Raw genomic sequence first — 26,872 nt, 5'->3', positions numbered from 1 at the left:
TTCCCCGTGTGCAGGAGGAGCCAAAGAGCAGAAAATAAAGGAACAGTGACGATAATTACTGACATCTAGTGGTCCAGTTGGATCCAGCCATAATCCAGCAGCATATTGAATCTATAGGACTGTGATAAATGAAAATCAGCCACTTCAGCATCAATCTGATGTTCAACCTTTGTTCTTTATCAGTAATATTTCCATCTGGGGCAAACCATTGCTTATTATTCCCGTCGGTTCTTCATCTTTCAGGTGGTTAATTCGAGCCTTGTTGCCTGTTCTTATGTAATATTTATGGATTATAATTGACTTGAATTGGATCGTCAGTGACCTGAGATGACGTTTGTTTTATATGAATAAAACTGAATTTAAATGAATTTAATTCATCCTCAAACCATCAAACCTCTGAAAAGAGCCCCCAAAACCACTGATTCCTCCACATCCTTCTTCTTCTACACATTTGGGCATAATAAGGCTGAAGAATCAGATAATAATACTTTATCTAAGGTGAGAAAAAGGAGTTTTCTCTAACAAAGCTCTGACAAACCTGTTGATTGAAAGGTTCTGGGATATTCAGGCTATATGATTGATTGATTGATTGATTGATTGATTGATATATGATGGAGTAGAAGGAGTTCGAGCTTATTGTCTCGATGAGTGAATTTGAGAGGCCTGTAACAGATGCTCTGGGGAAATATGTGCGCCACAACTGTTTAAACTTCATTTTTGTCTCTTTTTTTTACAAAGTTTAGCTCTTTACTTCCACTTTCAGTCACCTTTTGGTTATCTTTAAAACATCATGGTTGGATTAATGTGTTGAAACTAACTTTCTTAGCTGCAGGCATGACTGAAATGTACAGTTTGTCAGTCGGCACAGGCCTTTGGTGTCGTCACAGTAGGATTTGGCTGAGCTGTGGACGGAGGAGGCTTTTATTCACCGGTAAAGGGGCACCTGCCGTTATGCAAAGCTGCATTATGGAGGAAAAATAACAAATGGGGAAAACTAAGGCAAATAACTACAAAAATCTTCCAGCTTAAACTTAACATTAACGTCGGGCCCTGAGCTGAAGGGGATCACTGGGATGTTTCAGGCCCAAACTGCAACTCCAGGCTTTGTACTGGAAGCCCCCCCCCTATCAATCCATGTCCCACAAACACCTTTATACAATAAAATACTGCATGAATATCAATGAACCAGTAAAATTTACATGACAACGAATACATTTCTAAGTCTACTGAATGAGGATTGGTTTACATTAGCAGAAAAACACCCCTATGTAGTTCACACTATTGGTACATCCCATGCTTCTTGCTCTATAAAAGCATTGGGACGCCTCTCATTCTGGTTTTATGCCAGTCAAGGAACCTTTGTGCAGGTGAGACAAGGAAACAACATGAAATAATCCAAACATCCAAAGAAAGGTTTAAAAATACCGCCTTAGGGATAATGCTCTGCTCAAGAAACACAACACAGTTCAATTAGCCTACCAGATGGAATAATACAACAGTGCAACATACTTATCAAAAGGCACAGTCTACTACACCATGACAATTTAAAGATTTCATGGCTTTGGCCCCAAAACTCAACAACATAAATGATGTTTTAGCATTGTGGACAACTGTAGCCATTTCATGTTTCAGGTGCGTGACACTGGGCTGCTGCTAATGTTTAATGCTAATGTTTTAGCATTGTGGACAACTGTAGCCATTTCATGTTTCAGGTGCGTGACACTGGGCTGCTGCTAACGTTTAATGCTAATGTTTTAGCATTGTGGACAACTGTAGCCATTTCATGTTTCAGGTGCGTGACACTGGGCTGCTGCTAATGTTTAATGCTAATGTTTTAGCATTGTGGACAACTGTAGCCATTTCATGTTTCAGGTGCGTGACACTGGGCTGCTGCTAATGTTTAATGCTAATGTTTTAGCATTGTGGACAACTGTAGCCATTTCATGTTTCAGGTGCGTGACACTGGGCTGCTGCTAATGTTTAATGCTAATGTTTTAGCATTGTGGACAACTGTAGCCATTTCATGTTTCAGGTGCGTGACACTGGGCTGCTGCTAATGTTTAATGCTAATGTTTTAGCATTGTGGACAACTGTAGCCATATCATGTTTCAGGTGTGACACTGGGCTGCTGCTAATGTTTAATGCTACTGTTTAATGCTAATGTTTTAGCACTGTGGACAACTGTAGCCATTTCATGTTTCAGGTGCGTGACACTGGGCTGCTGCTAACGTTTAATGCTAATGTTTTAGCACTGTGGACAACTGTAGCTATTTCATGTTTCAGGTGCATGACACTGGGCTGCTGCTAATGTTTAATGCTAATGTTTTAGCACTGTGGACAACTGTAGCCATTTCATGTTTCAGGTGCATGACACTGGGCTGCTGCTAATGTTTAATGCTAATGTTTTAGCATTGTGGACAACTGTAGCCATTTCATGTTTCAGGTGTGACACTGGACTGCTGCTAATGTTTAATGCTAATGTTTTAGCATTGTGGACAACTGTAGCCATTTCATGTTTCAGGTGTGTGACACTGGGCTGCTGCTAATGTTTAATGCTAATGTTTTAGCATTGTGGACAACTGTAGCCATTTCATGTTTCAGGTGTGTGACACTGGGCTGCTGCTAATGTTTAATGCTAATGTTTTAGCATTGTGGACAACTGTAGCCATTTCATGTTTAAGATGTGTTACACTGGGTTGCTGCTAATGTTTGCTAATGCTAATGTTTTAGCAAGCGATGGCCTTCATATTGAGCAACATTTCACTTAATCATTTATGGCCACGTTAAGTTCCCTCTTGTTTGTTCTGGTTTCATCTTCATTGACCCTTGTAGGAAGCTTTTTAGTTGACTTATTTGTACATGAAAAGCTGCTAATCTCACCTGCTGTTTGCTGCTACTGGAGCAAAGGTTAGATGGAGTAATGACAGGTAATTATATACTGTGCAATAAAATGGCTGAGTTAACATTACTCGGAATGATTTCCCTACGTTATGAGGGTAATTTGATTTATTGTATTTCTATAAATGTTGATTAATGGAGTCATTTCAGTCTGGGGTTAACTGTGCTAAGCTCCATGTGGTAAATAGCCACATTATGGTGGTAGCAATCCTTTCCTTCATCAACCAAATAGCAAAAAGTTCACAAATCTTATTAGGAACTGCATTTCAATCTAATGTATTTCTTATTAATATGGATATTTTGTTACTGGTACCATCCATTTCTAAACCTTTTGGAGACCACATAAAGTCAGGATGAGAGTTTACAGGATGTATATTTCTGTTTAATTTCTGTCAGACTGAAAAAAAGTCTAGTTTCAAGTGCAACACCTGAAATATTGAGTTATTTTGTGTCAATAATTTGAATCTTATGCCCATTCCCTCCCTATTTAACCAAGCATAACCCATAGTTTTTAAAAAGCCCTTCTCCAAATGCTCCACAGTCCAGCCTCCCAGATGGTTGATTATTATAAAGATGTTTCTATTTTGAAATCTTCAAATAACAAATAACTTCTGAATGCTGAATTGATCATTCCCTGGAAAATGTTCTAATCCTCATCAGAGGACATGAACTATAAAAGGCTTTCTTGAAATGTGTGGCTGGTTCCTCCTACATTAAAGAGGAAAAGTATAAATGCACAAATGTATTTGCAGTTTCACAGAAACTTTAACAGCACTGTTCTGATAAAATTCTATGTATTTTCTATGTATTCTTGTAGAGTATGAGACAGCTTTGATTTAGTCATTTGTAGGTTTGAATTCAGTCTGAGTCCATCCTACAAATCTGAAATAAATAGCACGTTTGACAGAAAATCGGATTTAAAATATGAGGCGGAATGAACAGCGAGGAACACATCGATTCTCTCAAAATTAAGCTCAGAGACGCTGGAGCGAGGAGACAAGCCTGCACAACACATCAGGAAGTGATCTAACTAATGTTGGAGGAAGCCTCCTCATTACACAGCACAGCCTTTTCTCATAGTATAACTGTTCTAACAATGACAAATGCTTTGAATCTGCATGAAGGAAATGTAAAATGCTGCATTCAGGGACCTAACAGTGAGGAAAGCTTTCTATTTTGATCCTTTTTGTTTGAGTGTTGGTCTGTGATGACCCTGCAGAGTGAACATTCATCACTGCAGCACCATGTTGATGAGTATCAAAAAAGTGAGAAAAATACTCTGTCCTAGAATTGAGCTCTGGCGTTGTTGTGCTACAATCCAATTGGGAAAGCATTTATATGGTTGAGCAACAGGATTTATCGCCCATTAATCACGCATGTTCCTCAGGGGAAGAGCAGCTTTTCAGAGAAAACACAGAAAAGTGAGTCATGGAGGCTCAGCACATGAATAAAGAAAGTGCAAAGACAGCGAATAAGAGTTGACATGGAAGCGAATGGGAGGTGGAGGAGAGCACAGCTGCACCACAGCATGGCCATGATGGAGGAGGGAAGAGGTGGGGCTGGTGTGAAGGACAACATCCCACAGATGATGCTGCCATCTGCTCAGCTGAGCTGGTCCTGCAGTGGCTCCCAACACCGAACACACTCCCACAAAGAGGCGCGTTTCCATGCGTTCAGATGTTACAGCGCTGCCCGTAACCTGCTCATAACCTGCCCGTAACCTGCCCATAACCTGCCCATAACCTGCCCACAACCTGCCCACAACCTGCTCATAACCTGCCCATAACCTGCCCATAACCTGCTCATAACCTGCTCATAACCTGCCCGTAACCTGCCCGTAACCTGCCCGTAACCTGCTCATAACCTGCCCGTAACCTGCTCATAACCTGCTCATAACCTGCCCATAACCTGCTCGTAACCTGCCCATAACCTGCTCATAACCTGCCCATAACCTGCCCATAACCTGCCCATAACCTGCCCGTAACCTGCCCGTAACCTGCCCATAACCTGCCCGTAACCTGCCCATAACTTGCCCATAACCTGCCCATAACCTGCCCGTAACCTGCCCATAACCTGCCCACAACCTGCCCATAACCTGCTCATAACCTGCCCATAACCTGCCCGTAACCTGCCCATAACCTGCACATAACCTGCCCGTAACCTGCCCGTAACCTGCCCGTAACCTGCCCATAACCTGCCCGTAACCTGCCCCTAACCTGCCCATAACCTGCCCATAACCTGCCCACAACCTGCCCACAACCTGCCCACAACCTGCTCATAACCTGCCCATAACCTGCCCGTAACCTGCTCATAACCTGTTCATAACCTGCCCACAACCTGCCCATAACCTGCTCATAACCTGCCCATAACCTGCCCGTAACCTGCCCATAACCTGCTCATAACCTGCCCATAACCTGCCCGTAATCTACCCATAACCTACCCATAACCTGCCCACAACCTACCCATAACCTGCCCATAACCTGCTCATAACCTGTTCATAACCTGCTCATAACCTGCCCACAACCTGCCCATAACCTGCTCATAACCTGCTCATAACCTGCCCATAACCTGCCCATAACCTGCTCATAACCTGCCCATAACCTGCCCATAACCTACCCATAACCTGCCCATAACCTGCTCATAACCTGTTCATAACCTGCCCACAACCTGCCCATAACCTGCTCATAACCTGTTCATAACCTGCCCATAACCTGCCCATAACCTGCTCATAACCTGCTCATAACCTGCCCGTAACCTGCTCATAACCTGCTCATAACCTGCCCATAACCTGCTCATAACCTACCCATAACCTGCCCGTAACCTACCCATAACCTGCCCGTAACCTACCCATAACCTACCCGTAACCTACCCATAACCTACCCATAACCTGCCCACAACCTACCCATAACCTGCCCATAACCTGCTCATAACCTGCCCACAACCTGCCCATAACCTGCTCATAACCTGCTCATAACCTGCCCATAACCTGCCCATAACCTGCTCATAACCTGCCCATAACCTGCCCATAACCTACCCATAACCTGCCCATAACCTGCTCATAACCTGTTCATAACCTGCCCACAACCTGCCCATAACCTGCTCATAACCTGTTCATAACCTGCCCACAACCTGCCCATAACCTGCTCGTAACCTGCCCATAACCTGCCCATAACCTGCTCGTAACCTGCCCATAACCTGCCCATAACCTGCCCATAACCTGCCCGTAACCTGCTCATAACCTGTTCATAACCTGCCCACAACCTGCCCATAACCTGCTCATAACCTGCCCATAACCTGCCCGTAACCTGCTCATAACCTGTTCATAACCTGCCCACAACCTGCCCATAACCTGCCCGTAACCTGCCCGTAACCTGCCCATAACCTGCTCATAACCTGCCCATAACCTGCCCATAACCTACCCATAACCTGCCCACAACCTACCCATAACCTGCCCATAACCTGCTCATAACCTGCTCATAACCTGCCCATAACCTGCCCATAACCTGCTCATAACCTGCCCATAACCTGCCCACAACCTGCCCATAACCTGCCCATAACCTACCCATAACCTGCCCATAACCTGCCCACAACCTGCCCGTAACCCATAACATGATTGGTTAATAATAATAATAATAATAATAACATGATTGGTAGTTTTTAGTGGCAGTTAAATCCAGCTTTTCCATGTTTGCATCATTAGTTGAAGGATGCAGTTTATCTGATCCTTAAAGTTGAGCTGAAACATTAAGACTCATTATTTCTGTTCTTTTTGATGTTGGAAACCAAACACAAACCTGAGAGCTTCATCATTTTTAATGAGGCTGCTTGTATTTAACATTCGTGCACGTGCCAGCTGCTGATAAGCTTGTTTACATTGTGTGTGTGTGATGAGGGGAGATTTCCAGGCTTCATGCTACATCGACTGGCGGTTCGATAGCTGCTCTGCTTTCAGTTTGTTCCAGCAGCCGACCCAGACTGCAGTGTGTGTGTGTGCACACGCACGTGCGTGTGCACGTGCGCGTGCATGTGTGCGTTGGCACTCATCAGTTCTCACACAGGAAATCATTACATCGGTGCAGTGTGCTTACCCAGCGCCTGAATTTGAAAGGTTGACACATCTGAGGTCACAGATGCTGCATTTCTGCACTCCGTGGTCATTTTGTTCATTTAAAAGCTCTCAGAGGGTTTTTATGACCCCACACACCAGATTAAGTGTGATAAATCTGGATTAAAAAGTCAGGTGGAGCAGTTTGATGATCAGATCGGACAGAAAAGGATCAGATTATTAACTGACAGGACGATATTTTCCCCTCAAATCTGTAAAAACGAGTTAATCCAAGTAATGTTTTATTCAAATTATTTACGCCTGAATGAGCTGACTCGGCACAAATTGAGTAAATACTGAAATACTGTTTGAACCACAGAAAACACCAAAGAAGCGAGTAAATATCGTTAATAGCAGGAAGCTTTAGGTTTTATTCCCACCTTAAAACGCAGGTTCACACATTAAGTATTGCTGACGCGTCACGGCGGGATGACCCGCTTCAAACCGCGTGCTAACGAGGCTAACGAGGCTAACGAGGCTAACGAACTAGCGCAGCATTAACTAACGCGTTAGTGATGTCTGTCAGCTGGTGTTTCCCTTGAATGATTCTTTAAGTGGAGCAGCTGCTGCCTTTACTGGAAGCAGCAAGGAATCGGACTCTTTAATGGCAGCAAACCTTCTCTTCTTCTTTGAATCTGAAGCAGGAAACGTAAGAAACGCCGTCTCTGGTTCTTATTTTCTACTTTAACTTTACTCAGGGATCAGATGGCTTTCAGCACATCCTGTGCTGGTTCTCAGTGGAAACAAACTACCACCAGGTAACGGCTTCAGTCAGAAACTGTTTTAATTCTGTCGGTGACTTTAGTGCCAGACCCTCAGACTCCTGAGGGGGGCAGGTTTCTGCAGCTGTGGCTCTCACCTCATGTACTTTGAATCTTTCCTGGAAGCAGCATCTCTCTCTGCTTAAAGATGATTACTTCCACTTATCCCTGAAAATAAAGCACTTTATCTGTTTCCAGGAGGACCCTTTGCCTCAAACGTCTCAGCAATTACGATCAAATCTAATAAAAAAACGGCAAAAAAACAAGAATAAGCTGTAAAAACCGAGAATTGAATGACCAGAGTTGTGTTTCCCGGCATCGTGCTTTTACTGCAGAAAGGTGTGCAGCCGAGTCTCTGCTCATCACTGCGTCTCCGTGGGAACGGACACAGCAGGCAGGGAATGGGTTTCAGCTGCTGCTGCTGCCAGTCTTGGGCCTGATGAAGAGCTTTAAACAGCCAGCAGCTCCCAGAATACAAATTAAACCGCAACAAAGAAGAGAAAAGATGATTTTTCTCTGTATTCAGGGTTCAGGCGATGGAGGGAGTCCCTCTTCAGCCTGCTTTCCCTTCACCGCTGAAACCTTTTCTCTCAGCTTCACTGCCTCAGACCTGATTCTGTTGGATTCTTCTTCAGTCACTCTTCCCCCCTTTGCCGAACAAACACACACCTTCTTTTGTGCTCTCCAGCTGCTAAATGTTGCTCATAAGTCATGGCGAGCACAGACAGGCGGCGCTGTGGTGAAAATAAGGATGAGTTTAACATCTGATGAGTGTCAGCAGCGATGCTGCACCTCATCCAGTTTATTCCCGATGCTCTCGAGCCCACAGACGGCGCTTCAGACCACGAGAGGAAAAGAAAGAACACCCTCTTTCTGTGATGAGTCCTCAGCAGCTCTTCAGTCTAACCTCAGAGTCACAACACGTGATGTATCACACTGTCCCATTATTAATGGAACAAGACCCAGCAGCAGCGAGTCAGAAACTAAGTGAACCCCTGATCCAGCAGCTTCAGCAGCAGTGAGTGTAAAACTAAGTGAACCCCTGATCCAGCAGCAGTGAGTGTAAAACTAAGTGAACCCCTGATCCAGCAGCTTCAGCAGCAGTGAGTGTTTGGTGGCATTACTTGATGCTGGCCATAGATTCTGGGACAGATGGCCTCACATCTGACTCTAGAATACTTTGGTATCCAGAGGAGTTCGTGGTGGACTCAATGACTGCAAGGTGCCCAGGTCCTGTGGCTGCAGAACCAGCCCAGATCATCAGCCCTCCACCACCGTGCTTGACAGCTGGTATGAGGTGTTTGTGCTGATATGCTGTGTTTGGTTTCCTCCAAACGTGCTGCTGTGCATTAGGACCAAACATCTCCACTTTGCTCTGGTCTGTCCAAAGGACATTGTTCCAGAAGTCTTGAGCTTTGTTCAGATGCAGCTTTGCAAACCTAAGCTGTGCTGCCATGTTCTTTTTAGAGAGAAGAGGCTTTCTCCTGCAGCCCTTCCAAACAAGCCATCCTTGTTCAGGCTTTTTCTAACTGTGCTGTCATGACCTTTAACCTTTAGCATGCTAACCGAGGCCTGTAGAGTCTGAGATGTAGCTCTGGGCTTTTTCACCTTGGGGTGAACTTTGACCTTTAACATGCTAACTGAGGCCTGTAGAGTCTGAGATGTAGCTCTGGGCTTTTTCACCTTGGGGTGACCTTTAACCTTTAACATGCTAACTGAGGCCTGTAGAGTCTGAGATGTATGACCTTTAACCTTTAACATGCTAACTGAGGCCTGTAGAGTCTGAGATGTAGCTCTGGGCTTTTTCACCTTGGGGTGACCTTTAACCTTTAACATGCTAACTGAGGCCTGTAGAGTCTGAGATGTAGCTCTGGGCTTCTTCACCTTGGGGTGACCTTTAACCTTTAGCATGCTAACTGAGGCCTGTAGAGTCTGAGATGTAGCTCTGGGCTTTTTCACCTTGGGGTGACCTTTAACCTTTAGCATGCTAACTGAGGCCTGTAGAGTCTGAGATGTAGCTCTGGGCTTTTTCACCTTGGGGTGACCTTTAACCTTTAACATGCTAACTGAGGCCTGTAGAGTCTGAGATGTAGCTCTGGGCTTTTTGGGTTGTCTTAAAAGGACTAAAGTCCTCACACTGAGTTATACTGTTCCACAGACCTTATGATACCAGATTAGTTTCAGATCTCTCCCACAAAGCCACCATTTGACCTTCTTTATACTTTATCCCAGTTACAGCCCCAGCTGTGAAACCATTTAAAGACCTTTTGTTTATTTCACTTATTTCTAGAGAAGTTTTAAGATCACTTTGATCACTGAAGTCCTTCTGCATCCCAGCAGAAATAACTGGTCCCAAAGTGGTCCCAAAGTGGTCCCAAACTGGTCCCAAACTGGTCCCAAAGTGGTCCCAAACCTGGTCCCAAACCTGGTCCCAAACCTGGTCCCAAACCTGGTCCCAAAGTGGTCCCAAAGTGGTCCCAAACTCGTCCCAAACTGGTCCCAAACTGGTCCCAAACTGGTCCCAAAGTGGTCCCAAAGTGGTCCCAAACCTGGTCCCAAACTGGTCCCAAACCTGGTCCCAAACTGGTCCCAAACTGGTCCCAAACTGGTCCCAAACTGGTCCCAAACTGGTCCCAAACCTGGTCCCAAACTGGTCCCAAACCTGGTCCCAAACTGGTCCCAAACTGGTCCCAAACTGGTCCCAAAGTGGTCCCAAAGTGGTCCCAAACCTGGTCCCAAACTGGTCCCAAACCTGGTCCCAAAGTGGTCCCAAACCGGTCCCAAACCGGTCCCAAACTCGTCCCAAACTCGTCCCAAACTGGTCCCAAACTGGTCCCAAACTGGTCCCAAACTGGTCCCAAAGTGGTCCCAAACCTGGTCCCAAACTGGTCCCAAACCTGGTCCCAAACTGGTCCCAAACTGGTCCCAAACTGGTCCCAAACTGGTCCCAAACTGGTCCCAAACTGGTCCCAAACTGGTCCCAAAGTGGTCCCAAACCTGGTCCCAAACTGGTCCCAAACCTGGTCCCAAACTGGTCCCAAACTGGTCCCAAACTGGTCCCAAAGTGGTCCCAAAGTGGTCCCAAACCTGGTCCCAAACTGGTCCCAAACCTGGTCCCAAAGTGGTCCCAAAGTGGTCCCAAAGTGGTCCCAAACCTGGTCCCAAACTGGTCCCAAACCTGGTCCCAAACTGGTCCCAAACTGGTCCCAAACTGGTCCCAAAGTGGTCCCAAAGTGGTCCCAAACCTGGTCCCAAACTGGTCCCAAACCTGGTCCCAAAGTGGTCCCAAACCGGTCCCAAACTGTTCCCAAACTGGTCCCAGTTGTGCGTTTTGCCTCCAGCTTGAAGTTGAAATGACTGAAATGTTAAATTTCTGTCACAGGGTGAGCTGTGGTGATCTTATCTGATGAATGTTGGGGCTGTTGTTCCTGAGCGTGCTGTGATGGAAATAAACCATCAGACAGATCTCACCGCCCACATCATCTCATGCCACATATTTTTCCCTTTTCTCATGGTGACGCTTTATTTCAGGGCAGATTTACAGCCTTTCTCTTTGTCACCTTTTTAAAGCTGCCTGTTCATATCCAACATGTTGATGAGCCGCTCAGTCTGAGCTTTATGTTTTATTAAATTCCCAGTTTAATGCCACCGGTATAAGACAGGCTGCTGAGACTTTAAAGCGTCCTTTAAACAGACTGACAGGGTTTTATAGAAGTTAACTCAGAGACACTCCGGGTATTTAAAGCTTGAACCTGCTTCCGCTCATAGTTTTTCGGTCAGTGCACTCTGGGCGATGACAGCCTCTGTCATCAAAGAATCTGGATTCATAATATTATGAAAGAACTTCCAGAATCAGAAAAATCTATGAACACAAGAAACATTCTGAAAACCAGCTTCTGCATTAAAAATAGACACAGCTCTGAGGAAGCCTCTGAAAATGGTTCCAGCTCCTCGCTGAAAGGAGGATCTGCTCCATCACAGCTTCTGATTCCTGCTCCGTCACAATTCCTCACAAACTCCAGTCAGGTCCAATCCAGCCGCCGAGCTCTGAGGCTTTGGCGCCATGTTCTGCAGGCGTGTTCTGCAGGCGTGTTCTGCAGGAGTGGCGTGTTCTGCAGGCGTGTTCTGCAGGAGTGGCGTGTTCTGCAGGCGTGTTCTGCAGGAGTGACGTGTTCTGCGAAAGTGGCGTGTTCTGCAGGCGTGTTCTGCAGGCGTGTTCTGCAGGAGTGGCGTGTTCTGCGAAAGTGGCGTGTTCTGCAGGCGTGTTCTGCAGGAGTGGCGTGTTCTGCGAAAGTGGCGTGTTCTGCAGGAGTGTTCTGCAGGAGTGGCGTGTTCTACAGGCGTGTTCTGCAGGAGTGGCGTGTTCTGCGAAAGTGGCGTGTTCTGCAGGCGTGTTCTGCGGGAGTGGCGTGTTCTGCAGGAGTGGCGTGTTCTGCAGGCGTGTTCTGCAGGAGTGGCGTGTTCTGCAGGCGTGTTCTGCAGGCGTGTTCAAAGACACAGGGAGAGCTGTGGAGCTGGTGCAACTTCTCAGAACACAAGACGATTTAACTTTAATGAAGCTACAAAAACAGCTCAGCAGGAGTTCTGGCCAATGGTTACAGTTAGATTACAGCCGTGTAACACGCTTAGGAACACGCTTAGGAACACGTTAAGGTTTACTGAGGACACTTCATTGTTTAGGATGAGGAAACTGAAGGACGGCGCTCTGCCTGGAGAGGGAACAGCGGCTTTATATCAGCGCACAGCATCTGTTAAACTTGCTTTGTGAGCAACACGTGCTTCTGTGGCTAAAACTCTTCTCAGCTTCGGTCGGGGCTTATTTCAGCAGCTCAGACCGGTGAAAACCGGTTCCAACAGTGTGTCTCCGCAGTAAAACCGACCCGTCGCCCTCTGAGAAGTGTTGGGCAGCTGTGCTGTTTATTAGCTTGTCTGTGAAGCTAAGCTACATGTTTAGCATCAGCTGTTTCTCTTCTGAATGAAGACAGAAAGGATAAAGGAAAGGTTGTCTGAGTGTTCAGAGTAACGGCATCATTACAGCATGTGACAGACTGCAGGGAGTCATATCTTATATTTCTGCAGATCTGACACAGAAACCGAGGCCGTTTGGAGAATCGATAAAAGCGAGTAGATTCCACACTGATGTCCTGAAATAGGCCAGCTGCCCTAATTACTGTGATCTGCAGCACATGCTCCTGTTTTCTGCTAAACTTTTATCAGGAGGCAGCTTTCATCTCCCTGCGGTGATGGAGAGGTCACCCAGGCATCGCTGCACCCCCGGGGGTCCCCACACATCTTACTGTACATGCCTTTGAAAGCGCACACATCAAGGCTGTCCCAGACAGCAAGGTGCTGGTGCACCGGCCGCCTGCTGACGCCACACTGAACAAAAGATGAATTTTACTCTACTCCAAACCACAGCAGTGTTCTACTTTCAATCCAAGCAAACATTTCTACGCTTTGCATGCCTGAAAAGACGAAAATGGACAAATTTATGAGTTTAAAGGAATATTTTGGGCTCAGATGCAGATTCTGTGTGAATGTGAATGTCATTTTAATCGTCTATGAAGCACAAATTAAAGCTCCTGTAGTACGGTAGAAGCTCTGTGGCCTGAACGTTGGAACATTTTACACCTCCCTGATTTCAGAGGATTCTGCACCTTTCTGCTGAGGTCCGGCTGCGTTTCCCCTGGAAACAGCCGACACACCTGCAAAAAGGTCCAGAAATTAAATGAAAAAGGTCCAGAAATGAAATGAAAAAGCTTCAGAAATTAAATGAAAAAGGTCCAGAAATTAAATGAAAAAGGTCCAGAAATTAAATGAAAAAGGTCCAGAAATTAAATGAAAAAGGTCCAGAAATTAAACGAAAAAGGTCCAGAAATTAAACGAAAAAGGTCCAGAAATTAAATGGAAAAAGGTCCAGAAATGAAATGAAAAAGCTCCGGAAATGAAATGAAAAAGGTCCAGAAATTAAACGAAAAATCTCCAGAAATTAAACGAAAAAGCTCCGGAAATGAAATGAAAAAGCTCCAGAAATTAAACGAAAAAGCTCCAGAAATTAAACGAAAAAGGTCCAGAAATTAAATGAAAAAGCTCCAGAAATTAAATGGAAAAAGGTCCAGAAATGAAATGAAAAAGGTCCAGAAATTAAATGAAAAAGGTCCAGAAATTAAATGAAAAAGCTGCTGAAATGAAACGAAAAAGGTCCAGAAATTAAATGGAAAAAGCTCCAGAAATTAAATGGAAAAGCTCCAGAAATGAAGCGTCAGTCCAGATTTGTCTTTGTGCTGCTCGGTTTCAGACTGAATGAGACCATGAAAGACTTCTTTTGAAGGTCTTTAAGGCCTTAAACTTCATATTAAACTTCAGCTTTGATTCTGCAGCTTCCTGCAGTGAAGCATCAGCGTTTTAATTTGTTTTAATCATTTATGGAATGATTTTTGGGGGTTAATGATGGAACTGATTCCTGCTGTTTTCTGACTCGGTTCAGATATAATGACCGGACTGTAGGGTAATGTCAGACTTATTTAGCGTTCAGGAGGTTTCCAACAGCTTTGCTGTGCTCAGAGGATCTTTAACCTCTGCTGCTCAGCCTTCAGCCTTCGCTGCTGCTGCTTCAGGCTCTAAATCCTGCAGACTGAGCAGTTTGGGGAAAAACAAGCATCAGCTGATTTTACTGATTGTTTCCTTCTTTCTGATTGAAGGAGCCGATCCCTGAACTCTCTGTTCCGCCTCCTTTGAGTCGAAGCTGCGAGCTCTGAGCTCCTGGAAGCCATTTGAATGAGATCTAAAGGTTTGAAACAGAACCTGACTGAGGAAGGTGTCTTCTTAGATAAATTAGATAAATACACATTCTTCATAAATCCCAGAGATAACAAGCCTTGGCTGATAAAGAGCTGGAACTGCATCAAACTGCAGCTGTCAGAGAAAGTCAGCCTGAAAGAAACCCTGCGGTGCGCCGGCCCTCCTCAGCTAAAGGTGCACGGTCCTAAGGTGCACGGTCCTAAGGTGCACGGTCCTACGGTCCTAAGGTGCACGGTCCTACAGTGCACGGTCCTAAGGTGCACGGTCCTACGGTCCTAAGGTGCACGGTCCCACGGTCCTAAGGTGCACGGTCCTAAGGTGCACGGTCCCACGGTGCACGGTCCTACGGTCCTAAGGTGCACGGTCCTAAGGTGCACGGTCCTAAGGTGCACGGTCCTAAGGTGCACGGTCCTACGGTCCTAAGGTGCACGGTCCCACGGCCCTAAGGTGCACGGTCCTAAGGTGCACGGTCCCACGGTGCACGGTCCTAAGGTGCACGGTCCCACGGTGCACGGTCCCACGGTCCTAAGGTGCACGGTCCCACGGTGCACGGTCCTAAGGTGCACGGTCCCACGGTGCACGGTCCTACGGTCCTAAGGTGCACGGTCCCACGGTGCACGGTCCTAAGGTGCACGGTCCCACGGTGCACGGTCCCACGGTGCACGGTCCTAAGGTGCACGGTCCCACGGTCCCACGGTGCACGGTCCCACGGCCCTAAGGTGCACGGTCCCACGGTGCACGGTCCTACGGTCCTAAGGTGCACGGTCCCCCGGTCCTAAGGTGCACGGTCCTAAGGTGCACGGTCCTAAGGTGCACGGTCCTAAGGTGCACGGTCCTAAGGTGCACGGTCCTAAGGTGCACGGTCCTACGGTGCATGACTGAACCCAGTTCCTCGGCAGCAGCTCGGCGCCGGACTCACATTTTAAAGCATCGCTGGTGCTGAAGACCACTTCAGTCAGGACAGGCTTTTTTCCTCCGACTTCCTGTTAAAAATCAGCTTGTTTGGTTTGCTTCAACACGTGCACGACTGACTGAACCGCCTGTGCACGGCGGCCGTGTTGGAGGCTGGAAATCTGACTTTGTGGAACGTTCCAGCTGAAGAAGATTTAACCCAAAGTTCTGAGATGCTCAGCAGCACCACAGGAACCCTGCTGGAGATGCTCTGGACCAGTTAAGGTGAAACAAAGAAGAACAAAGAAGAACAAAGCCGAGGTTCAGCCGAGGTTCAGCCGAGATTCAGCCGAGATTCAGCCGAGGTTCAGCCCGAGGTTCAGCCCGAGGTTCAGCCGAGGTTGAGCCGAGGTTCAGCCGAGGTTGAGCCGAGGTTCGGCCGAGGTTCAGCCGAGGTTCAGCCGAGGTTCAGCCGAGGTTCAGCCGAGGTTCAGCCGAGATTCAGCCGAGATTCAGCCGAGGTTGAGCCGAGGTTGAGCCGAGGTTCGGCCGAGGTTCAGCCGAGATTCGGCCGAGGTTCGGCCGAGGTTCGGCCGAGGTTCAGCCGAGGTTCAGCCGAGGTTGAGCCGAGGTTCGGCCGAGGTTCAGCCGAGGTTCAGCCGAGATTCGGCCGAGGTTCAGCCGAGGTTCAGCCGAGGTTCAGGTCCTGGGACGGCATCGGTCCGAGGCAGAAACGCAGTCTTTTGCTTTTCTGCAGTCATGTCAGAACCACTTTGAGTTCATGGAAGGTCACCGCAGCTTTATCAGTTAGTTTCACTTTGAACACGGTGGTTTGGTTTCTATTGATCGGCATTATTGGCTCTGCCAGCTTCTGTTTATTCCTCCTTAATAAGGACTGAAAGTTTATGCAACAGGTAACAATTACAGGAAGGATCTTTACGATCCTGGCAGACAGAAAGTCTGAAGAAACCTTTTCTCCACACCTGAGTTCACCTTTTTAGAGTTTAGAACCTTTTCCTCATCCAGAGTTCAGTTAAAGCTGATCAGCACCAACATGCCTCCAAACATGGATTTCTGTTCATCTTTTATGCTCTTTAACTTTAGACACCTTATCCTTAACGTCCACTGGACCTTTAGAGGTTAAAGTTTAGATTAAATCCCAAAAGCACGTTTGTAGCGTCCATCTGAACCGACTGAATCTCGCTTTAATGCTCTCCATCCGTCTTATTTTCATCTCGTTAGGCTCCGCTGTGCAGAGGAAAACTGGGACGAGTGCAACAGCAAAATAAAAGCACAATGAATGCAAATCCACTCACACTGGAGACCAATTAGGGACAAAGAGCATCAGCTTCCAGTGGGTTTCCAGAACATTCTGTCAGCAGTTTGAAGCCAACAGAACCACAGATGTGCTCTTCAGGCCTGCAGTCTGACAGGCTGGACCAGCAGGGAAGGAGCTGGAAAGTGTATCTAATTCATCTTTTTGCCCTGATGCAACACAAGCTTCTGCTCTGTGGTTCATCACCAGCAGCTCTGCAGAATTAGGTTTGTCTGTCTGTCGTCTCAGATCAACCCCCTCAGGACTGGAATCAGTTTATGAGCCAGAAAAACCAAGTAGAAGCAAAATAACCTGAGAAGCAGGCTTGTAAGACACGGTAATCCCATATTCTGAACTGAAGTGATTTAATGCTCTGACAGAAATAAGGAAAAGGTTGGATGATGTCGCTGCGTCACTCGTCTTTGATTGATGATGGTTTAAAACGACAGCTTCAAAGCGAGGATGTCTCATTTTGTTAAGTGCCTGCCAGGAGGATAACTCCAGGAGGACAACTCCAGGAGGACAACTCCAGGAGGACAACTCCAGGAGGGACGATAACTCCAGGAGGACAACTCCAGGAGGGACGATAACTCCAGGAGGGACGATAACTCCAGGAGGACAACTCCAGGAGGGACGATAACTCCAGGAGGACAACTCCAGGAGGGACGATAACTCCAGGAGGATAACTCCAGGAGGAACGATAACTCCAGGAGGGACGATAACTCCAGGAGGGACGATAACTCCAGGAGGATAACTCCAGGAGGATAACTCCAGGAGGGACGATAACTCCAGGAGGGACGATAACTCCAGGAGGGACGATAACTCCAGGAGGGACGATAACTCCAGGAGGGTAACTCCAGGAGGGTAACTCCAGGAGGAACGATAACTCCAGGAGGACAACTCCAGGAGGACAACTCCAGGAGGGACGATAACTCCAGGAGGACAACTCCAGGAGGAACGATAACTCCAGGAGGATAACTCCAGGAGGACAACTCCAGGAGGATAACTCCAGGAGGATAACTCCAGGAGGGACGATAACTCCAGGAGGGACGATAACTCCAGGAGGATAACTCCAGGAGGACAACAACTCCAGGAGGACAACTCCAGGAGGACAACTCCAGGAGGACAACTCCAGGAGGACAACTCCAGGAGGACAACTCCAGGAGGACAACTCCAGGACGATAACTCCAGGAGGACAACTCCAGGAGGACAACTCCAGGAGGACAACTCCAGGAGGACAACTCCAGGAGGACAACTCCAGGAGGACAACTCCAGGAGGATAACTCCAGGACGATAACTCCAGGAGGATAACTCCAGGAGGGACGATAACCCCAGGAGGACAACTCCAGGAGGAACGATAACTCCAGGAGGAACGATAACTCCAGGAGGATAACTCCAGGAGGATAACTCCAGGACGATAACTCCAGGAGGATAACTCCAGGAGGATAACTCCAGGAGGAACGATAACTCCAGGAGGAACGATAACTCCAGGAGGACAACTCCAGGAGGAACGATAACTCCAGGAGGGTAACTCCAGGAGGGTAACTCCAGGAGGACAACTCCAGGAGGAACGATAACTCCAGGAGGAACGATAACTCCAGGAGGGTAACTCCAGGAGGGTAACTCCAGGAGGACAACTCCAGGAGGACAACTCCAGGAGGACAACTCCAGGAGGACAACTCCAGGAGGACAACTCCAGGAGGACAACTCCAGGAGGACAACTCCAGGACGATAACTCCAGGAGGAACGATAACTCCAGGAGGACAACTCCAGGACGATAACTCCAGGAGGAACGATAACTCCAGGAGGATAACTCCAGGAGGAACGATAACTCCAGGAGGACAACTCCAGGAGGACAACTCCAGGAGGATAACTCCAGGAGGATAACTCCAGGAGGATAACTCCAGGAGGACAACTCCAGGAGGATAACTCCAGGAGGATAACTCCAGGAGGACAACTCCAGGAGGATAACTCCAGGAGGACAACTCCAGGAGGATAACTCCAGGAGGATAACTCCAGGAGGACAACTCCAGGAGGGTAACTCCAGGAGGGTAACTCCAGGAGGACAACTCCAGGAGGACAACTCCAGGAGGACAACTCCAGGAGGACAACTCCAGGAGGACAACTCCAGGAGGAACGATAACTCCAGGAGGACAACTCCAGGAGGAACGATAACTCCAGGAGGATAATTCCAGGAGGATAACTCCAGGAGGATAACTCCAGGAGGACAACTCCAGGAGGATAACTCCAGGAGGGACGATGCACATCGTTGATTCTTCTCCGAGAGCCCCGAGGACGTCACCCAAAGTATCCAAATTAGCAGTGAAACTGTCGTATAAAAGGATCTGAAGCTCTCTGACATCTGATGATTCTGCCTGCAGCCAGATCACCACAGAGGTGATCAGAAGTGGTTCTTTTAAAGCCTCCAAGCTGCTGCAGAAGGAGCTGAGGCACAGCGTCGGCTGATGTTTCCTCTGGCCTCGGCGCCGTGGTCAGCGCTCGCCTGCCGCCACACGAGGAGCTCAGTGTGCGCCGAGCGGAGCCGGAACAAGTCGCTCATTTCATGGGAAATTCAGCCAAATGTTTTCATCCAGAAGAGGTGATATCAGAAGCTATTATAGAGCAGAGAGATCAGACGTTTTTCAGCGTCTTCACAAGTGTGTGTGTGCACGTGTGTGTGCACGTGTGTGTGTGCACGTGTGTGTGCACGTGTGCGTTAACTGCTGCTGCCTAAGGATGAATAAAATATATATTTATTTAGATTTATTTTCTGTCTGTAGATGAAAAACAACAGAAAAGGAATAAATCTGTAAAGTTGTTCCAGGATGTTCCAGGATGTTCCAGGATGTTCCAGGATGTTCCAGGACACTCGAATGCAGACGAAAGTGCAACATCTGGAGCTTTTTTCTGCAGGAGTGTGTGTGTGTTGTTCTCTGTGTGCATGTGTGCGTGTGCACGTGGATCTCTGTGTCTTTGTGCTGTTTTGGAAGCTGCATTTTCTTGCATCATTTTCTGATGCACAGTCGAGCCTTTCTGTGCATTTCTGTCTTTTTTCTCCCTCCTGACTCGACTCCTGTCAGGCTTAACTGCCCCGTCTCTCCTCCACTCCACGCCGTGCGTGCGTGCGTGCGTGCGTGCGTGCGTGCGTGCGTGATCAGTATTTTGTGCTGGTGGTAGCTGAGCTGTGGAGATAACGCCGAACAGAACCGCCCTGAACTGACGGCGGCTGTTTTCAGACATTTCCTTTCCTGTTCTGACACTCCTAACAATTCCTCCTTTGTTTTCCCTCTTCTCAGATAAAGAAGCCCCCACAGCTTCACCCCCAACCCAGTCTCCAGAGGTGCTTGCAGGTCGAACGAGGGAAGGCGGCACGAAAGGCAAAAGTTCCAGCCTCGCAGCGGGAGGTCTGCTTCACTCGGTGCTGGCTCAGAAAGGACGACTTGTGTCCCAGAAAGGAGGCATCCTCCCCTCTGCTCTGCCCCAGAATCTGCTCCCTCTTCTGGGCAGAGGACTCAGTGTCAGCTCCTTCCCTGGAAGTCACTCCCTGGAGCATCAAAGCGGGGGATTACTGAAGTGGGTAAAACCCCCACCGTCAGCTGCAGAGTCAGGCCAAGGCAGCCATCCAAGCCGGCCTCCTCCCACAGACTCTGAGCCGCCTCACACACAGACGCACAGTGGCGAGCCGGAGGCTGAGCTCGCCACTGAGGGCCCGATGCTCGCCACTGAGGGCCCGATGCTCGACACTGAGGGCCCGATGCTCGCCACTGAGGGCCCGATGCTCGCCACTGAGGGCCCGATGCTCGCCACTGATATCCCCCCGTCAGGTATTTGGCGTTAAATCAGGATTTCAAGCTGTGTTAATGTGAAATAGAATCATTTCCGTGCTTTAAAGGAAAGTTTATCGCACATCTCAGTGAAAATTAATGTGCTTTACAACTTTACTGCAGTGATGAAATCTGCTCTTTGGGCTCTGACAAAATGACAGATTCATAATGGATCCCTGTAGCTGTCTGACAGATTCATAATGGATCCCTGTAGCTGTCTGACAGATTCATAATGGATCCCTGTAGCTGTCTGACAGATTCATAATGGATCCCTGTGGCTGTCTGACAGATTCATAATGGATCCCTGTAGCTGTCTGACAGATTCATAATGGATCCCTGTAGCTGTCTGACAGATTCATAATGGATCCCTGTAGCTGTCTGACAGATTCATAATGGATCCCTGTAGCTGTCTGACAGATTCATAATGGATCCCTGTAGCTGTCTGATAGATTCATAATGGATCCCTGTAGCTGTCTGACAGATTCATAATGGATCCCTGTAGCTGTCTGACAGATTCATAATGGATCCCTGTAGCTGTCTGACAGATTCATAATGGATCTCTGTAGCTGTCTGATAGATTCATAATGGATCCCTGTAGCTGTCTGACAGATTCATAATGGATCTCTGTAGCTGTCTGACAGATTCATAATGGATCCCTGTAGCTGTCTGACAGATTCATAATGGATCCCTGTAGCTGTCTGACAGATTCATAATGGATCCCTGTAGCTGTCTGACAGATTCATAATGGATCCCTGTAGCTGTCTGACAGATTCATAATGGATCCCTGTAGCTGTCTGACAGATTCATAATGGATCCCTGTAGCTGTCTGACAGATTCATAATGGATCCCTGTAGCTGTCTGACAGATTCATAATGGATCCCTGTCTGACAGATTCATAATGGATCCCTGTAGCTGTCTGATAGATTCATAATGGATCTCTGTAGCTGTCTGATAGATTCATAATGGATCCCTGTAGCTGTCTGACAGATTCATAATGGATCCCTGTAGCTGTCTGACAGATTCATAATGGATCCCTGTAGCTGTCTGACAGATTCATAATGGATCTCTGTAGCTGTCTGATAGATTCATAATGGATCCCTGTAGCTGTCTGACAGATTCATAAAGGATCCCTGTAGCTGTCTGACAGATGCATAATGGATCCCTGTAGCTGTCTGACAGATTCATAATGGATCCCTGTAGCTGTCTGATAGATTCATAATGGATCCCTGTAGCTGTCTGACAGATTCATAATGGATCCCTGTAGCTGTCTGACAGATTCATAATGGATCCCTGTAGCTGTCTGACAGATTCATAATGGATCCCTGTAGCTGTCTGACAGATTCATAATGGATCTCTGTAGCTGTCTGACAGATTCATAATGGATCCCTGTGGCTGTCTGACAGATTCATAATGGATCCCTGTAGCTGTCTGATAGATTCATAATGGATCCCTGTAGCTGTCTGATAGATTCATAATGGATCTCTGTAGCTGTCTGACAGATTCATAATGGATCCCTGTAGCTGTCTGACAGATTCATAAAGGATCCCTGTAGCTGTCTGACAGATTCATAATGGATCCCTGTAGCTGTCTGACAGATTCATAATGGATCCCTGTAGCTGTCTGATAGATTCATAATGGATCCCTGTAGCTGTCTGATAGATTCATAATGGATCCCTGTAGCTGTCTGACAGATTCATAGTGGATCCCTGTGGCTGTCTGATAGATTCATAATGGATCCCTGTAGCTGTCTGATAGATTCATAATGGATCCCTGTAGCTGTCTGATAGATTCATAATGGATCCCTGTAGCTGTCTGACAGATTCATAATGGATCCCTGTAGCTGTCTGACAGATTCATAGTGGATCCCTGTGGCTGTCTGATAGATTCATAATGGATCCCTGTAGCTGTCTGACAGATTCATAATGGATCCCTGTAGCTGTCTGACAGATTCATAATGGATCCCTGTAGCTGTCTGACAGATTCATAATGGATCTCTGTAGCTGTCTGACAGATTCATAATGGATCTCTGTAGCTGTCTGACAGATTCATAATGGATCTCTGTAGCTGTCTGACAGATTCATAATGGATCCCTGTAGCTGTCTGACAGATTCATAATGGATCCCTGTAGCTGTCTGACAGATTCATAATGGATCCCTGTAGCTGTCTGACAGATTCATAAAGGATCCCTGTAGCTGTCTGACAGATTCATAATGGATCCCTGTAGCTGTCTGATAGATTCATAATGGATCCCTGTAGCTGTCTGACAGATTCATAAAGGATCCCTGTAGCTGTCTGACAGATTCATAATGGATCCCTGTAGCTGTCTGACAGATTCATAATGGATCCCTGTAGCTGTCTGACAGATTCATAATGGATCCCTGTAGCTGTCTGACAGATTCATAATGGATCTCTGTAGCTGTCTGACAGATTCATAATGGATCCCTGTAGCTGTCTGACAGATTCATAATGGATCCCTGTAGCTGTCTGACAGATTCATAATGGATCCCTGTAGCTGTCTGACAGATTCATAATGGATCCCTGTAGCTGTCTGACAGATTCATAATGGATCCCTGTAGCTGTCTGACAGATTCATAATGGATCCCTGTAGCTGTCTGACAGATTCATAATGGATCCCTGTAGCTGTCTGACAGATTCATAATGGATCCCTGTAGCTGTCTGATAGATTCATAATGGATCCCTGTAGCTGTCTGAAGATTCATAATGGATCCCTGTAGCTGTCTGACAGATTCATAATGGATCCCTGTAGCTGTCTGACAGATTCATAATGGATCCCTGTAGCTGTCTGACAGATTCATAATGGATCCCTGTAGCTGTCTGACAGATTCATAATGGATCCCTGTAGCTGTCTGACAGATTCATAATGGATCCCTGTAGCTGTCTGACAGATTCATAATGGATCCCTGTAGCTGTCTGATAGATTCATAATGGATCCCTGTAGCTGTCTGACAGATTCATAATGGATCCCTGTAGCTGTCTGACAGATTCATAATGGATCCCTGTAGCTGTCTGACAGATTCATAATGGATCTCTGTAGCTGTCTGACAGATTCATAATGGATCCCTGTAGCTGTCTGACAGATTCATAATGGATCCCTGTAGCTGTCTGATAGATTCATAATGGATCCCTGTAGCTGTCTGAGCTCGTCTCCGTTAGCGCTGCTTTAGGCTAACATGCTAACATGCTAACTTTATTCCAGCGTAACGTTATTATTAAATTCAGTTAATTTACAGCCGATAGTTTCAAACTTTAACCTACAAACTGGGAGCAGCTGCTGGAGCTCTGGCAGAGGAGGGTTAGATAGAGGATTCCTGGCTCTTCTTTGTTGTTTTGAGATGTTTTCAGCTGGTGAAACATCTGGACTGCAGCAGCTGGACTCCTCTGCTGCTGGAGTAGATGCAGGATGTGGTTTAACTCTGTCCTGCTGAGATATTTCAGGCCTTCCCTGAAGAAGGGAGCAGGTTCACATCTGTTCACGGCTTTCAGCAGTGATGGAGCCTTCCAGATGTGCAGGTTCCCAGTTCCAGAGGCACTAATGCCAGCTGGATGGTGCCTCTCCCCTTTAGTCTGGAGGCTGCAGCATCAGGTTCTGATCTATCTGACCCCAGAACAGTTTCCCACTTCACCAAAGTCAAATAAAACCAGAGGAGGCAGCAGGTGATAAACTGGGAGATGAACTGATTTGAAGAGATTCCAGATGGATGTAATTTCCCTGACTGCTGTAGCACCAAATTCTGTCTCCAGTTTAGGAATTTCACCTCCTCCAGATGGTTTTTAATTCTTATAGTTGCATTTAGTTCAGTTGCTCACTGAGAACATGGTGTTGGGTTTCCTGAAACAAGTGGAGCCAGTCACAGGCTGCAGAAGGAAGGAACCCAGAGCAGGAAATGCTCAGCAGAGAAGCCAAAAAAGTCCGAATAGAAGTCCAAAGAGTGGAGAAAATGTCAGCCCAGATACCCGATAAACAGAGGGAGGAGGGGACTGACAGAAAGCAGGTGTAACACAGGAAGTAAAGAAAACTCTTCAAAATAAAACACCAAGCAAAGTGAGAAAGGAGCAGGAAGTAAAGTGAAGGGAAACCAGAGTATATATCAAAGTATTTACACCGGGGTGCAAACATCTGTCTGTGAAACTGTGCTAACGTTACTTTACATCCCATAAATCAGCTGTCTGCTATATGGAAGATAGACTCAGAGGTGAAGTCTGCACAATAAAGCGCTTTAACACGGTTCTGCAGAGAAGAAATACTCAGATTTCAGGATGAAACAACCAAACAGGCCTGTTTGGGAGCCTTAAAAAGTGATTTTCACCTTCTTATCAGGAGGAAAAGGCCTGTTTTCAGGGTTTAATTTAACTCAAAGTCCAGCAGCTGCAGCCCTTCAAATAAAAACCAGTTATTTTAACTGTGAAAAATCAACATATTCATGAGGCTGTTGGTGTGTTTTAATGAAAAATGTTCCGCTACAATTTAAATAAATATTATAAAGCTTTAAAAAGTACACCGAGTATGAAAGGCCCAGTAAAATAAATGTGATGATTTGGACTCCCCTGAGTCCGGACGCGCGCGTAGATCCTGTAATTTCATCATTAATCACGCGCAGCAGCGAGTTTCCGGTCAGAGAGCAGATAAAAGCAACTCTTCTGCTGTCTTTTCAGCCGCCTCCAGCTGCATGCTGAATTTCTCCGACCCAGAGGGATACATCGACTCCTCCGACGACCCCCCTCTGCCCGACGGCGCCCTGCTGCACTGCACCTACACGGTCACGGTGTACACCGGCTACGGAGTGGAGCTGCAGGTACGCAGCGGCGCAATCACGCACGTGACCGGTGTCACGGAGTCTCTGAGCAGGTTGTCAGGCTGGGCATCGTTTTATTGGAGGATGCTGCAGTGTTTATTCTGCCTGTGGGCTGAACTCTGCCCCCTGGTGGCAGCTGCTGGTACTGATCTCTCACACAAATGACAGGACTTCCAAAAAAACTTTTAAAAGCATTGATTTTTAATTTAGAATGACTTTCAAACGTCTCAAGCTGTTTATCTTAATATTATCTCACCTGCTGTTTGTATATTTAGTCCAAAGCTTAAAGATGTGTCAGTTTTAAAGGTTTAAGAGATGCAACTTCGTCCTGTTATTGTTCCCGAGCCTCGGAGCATTTAATGTGAAGTTTAGAGGTTAAAACTGGGAGGAGAGAAACATTTCAGTATATTATATATATTTATCTGTATTACTGCATCTGAGCAAAGGCCAGAACTATAAGAAGCTTCTCCAGGTTGTAAAAGTAAGCAGCAGAATTCTATGATCTCTCTTTCCTCCTGGTGTGGAAGAGCTTTGTTGAAATTAAGACCCAATTCCTTCATTTTAGGGTGGGGGGGGGGCACTGCTGCCATCCAGCTAACTTTAATGGAAGTGCTGTTATTAAGCACTCGATGCTGCTCGTTAAACGCAGTTTATGCCAAATAAAAGACTTTCATGAACCAGTTGATAGACTGTATTTGATGGCAGAATATGTGCAAATATTAAACACAGTTTGTATAAAACTTTGCAGAATTTAAAGCCAAACGCAGGATTTTTACAGGAGGAGATGCCAGCAAACATTAAAGATGCTTGTAGAAGGAAGTTAAGGAAGCTTCGTGCCTCTGGAAGCTGCCGATGGTTGTTGCATAATGATGAGGAAACAGGAAGTAAATGAGAATGTGGAACATGCCTGGGAGTCCTTAGAAAGCAGTGTGTTTGCAGGGCTGCCCGAAGCTTCATTCAGAAGCCTCTGCAGCTGTGACTCCATCACAGAGTGGGAGGCGGCTCAGGATTAGACCTTTGAGGGGAGCACGAGCTTAATTGTCTTCACCTGTGAAAGCGCAGATAAAGGGCATGTCTGTGGAGGCCTGCAGGGGTTCCTCTGCTGCTGGAGCTCACCTCGCATTCACCTTTCAGCCTTTGTTGCTTTTTAATTCAAATAAAAACACAATTATGCTGCAGACCACAAGCCAGCTCATCACAAACATCAGAATTAGAGCAAAGCACCAGTTCAATGTTTCATCTAAACTGAAGCTGCTGTCAAACTGGCTCCAAGAGTCACAGATAAGGAGCCGAGGCCACTGCTAATGATGATAATGTACAGGTCGAGGCCTGCAGACAAACCAAGATGCAGGACCAACCAGTAAATCCAGAATTTACACCCAAACACAGCCACTGGAAGTGTGCTGTGGTGTGTTTTCTGCACCATTTGTGCTTTAGAAAGTGTGATGAAGGCTCCAGGTTTG

General features: G+C 46.8%; 1 protein-coding gene across 2 annotated transcripts in view; it reads left to right on the top strand.

The window, feature by feature from the left end:
- sez6l (seizure related 6 homolog (mouse)-like) overlaps positions 1–26,872 on the top strand; it is an 86,721-nt gene that overhangs the window by 29,615 nt on the left and 30,234 nt on the right. For both annotated transcript variants that reach the window (XM_072371504.1, XM_072371503.1), the window contains exons 2-3: positions 20,068–20,595; positions 25,270–25,409. In XM_072371504.1, the coding sequence (XP_072227605.1) occupies positions 20,068–20,595; positions 25,270–25,409 (668 nt within the window). The remainder of the gene's footprint in view (positions 1–20,067; positions 20,596–25,269; positions 25,410–26,872) is intronic.

Source organism: Leuresthes tenuis, unplaced genomic scaffold, assembly GCF_036924035.1.
Source record: "Leuresthes tenuis unplaced genomic scaffold, fLeuTen1.0.hap1 SCAF_19, whole genome shotgun sequence".
NCBI classification, from domain to species: Eukaryota; Metazoa; Chordata; class Actinopteri; order Atheriniformes; family Atherinopsidae; genus Leuresthes; species Leuresthes tenuis.
This window is presented reverse-complemented; position numbering and strand designations above follow the sequence as displayed.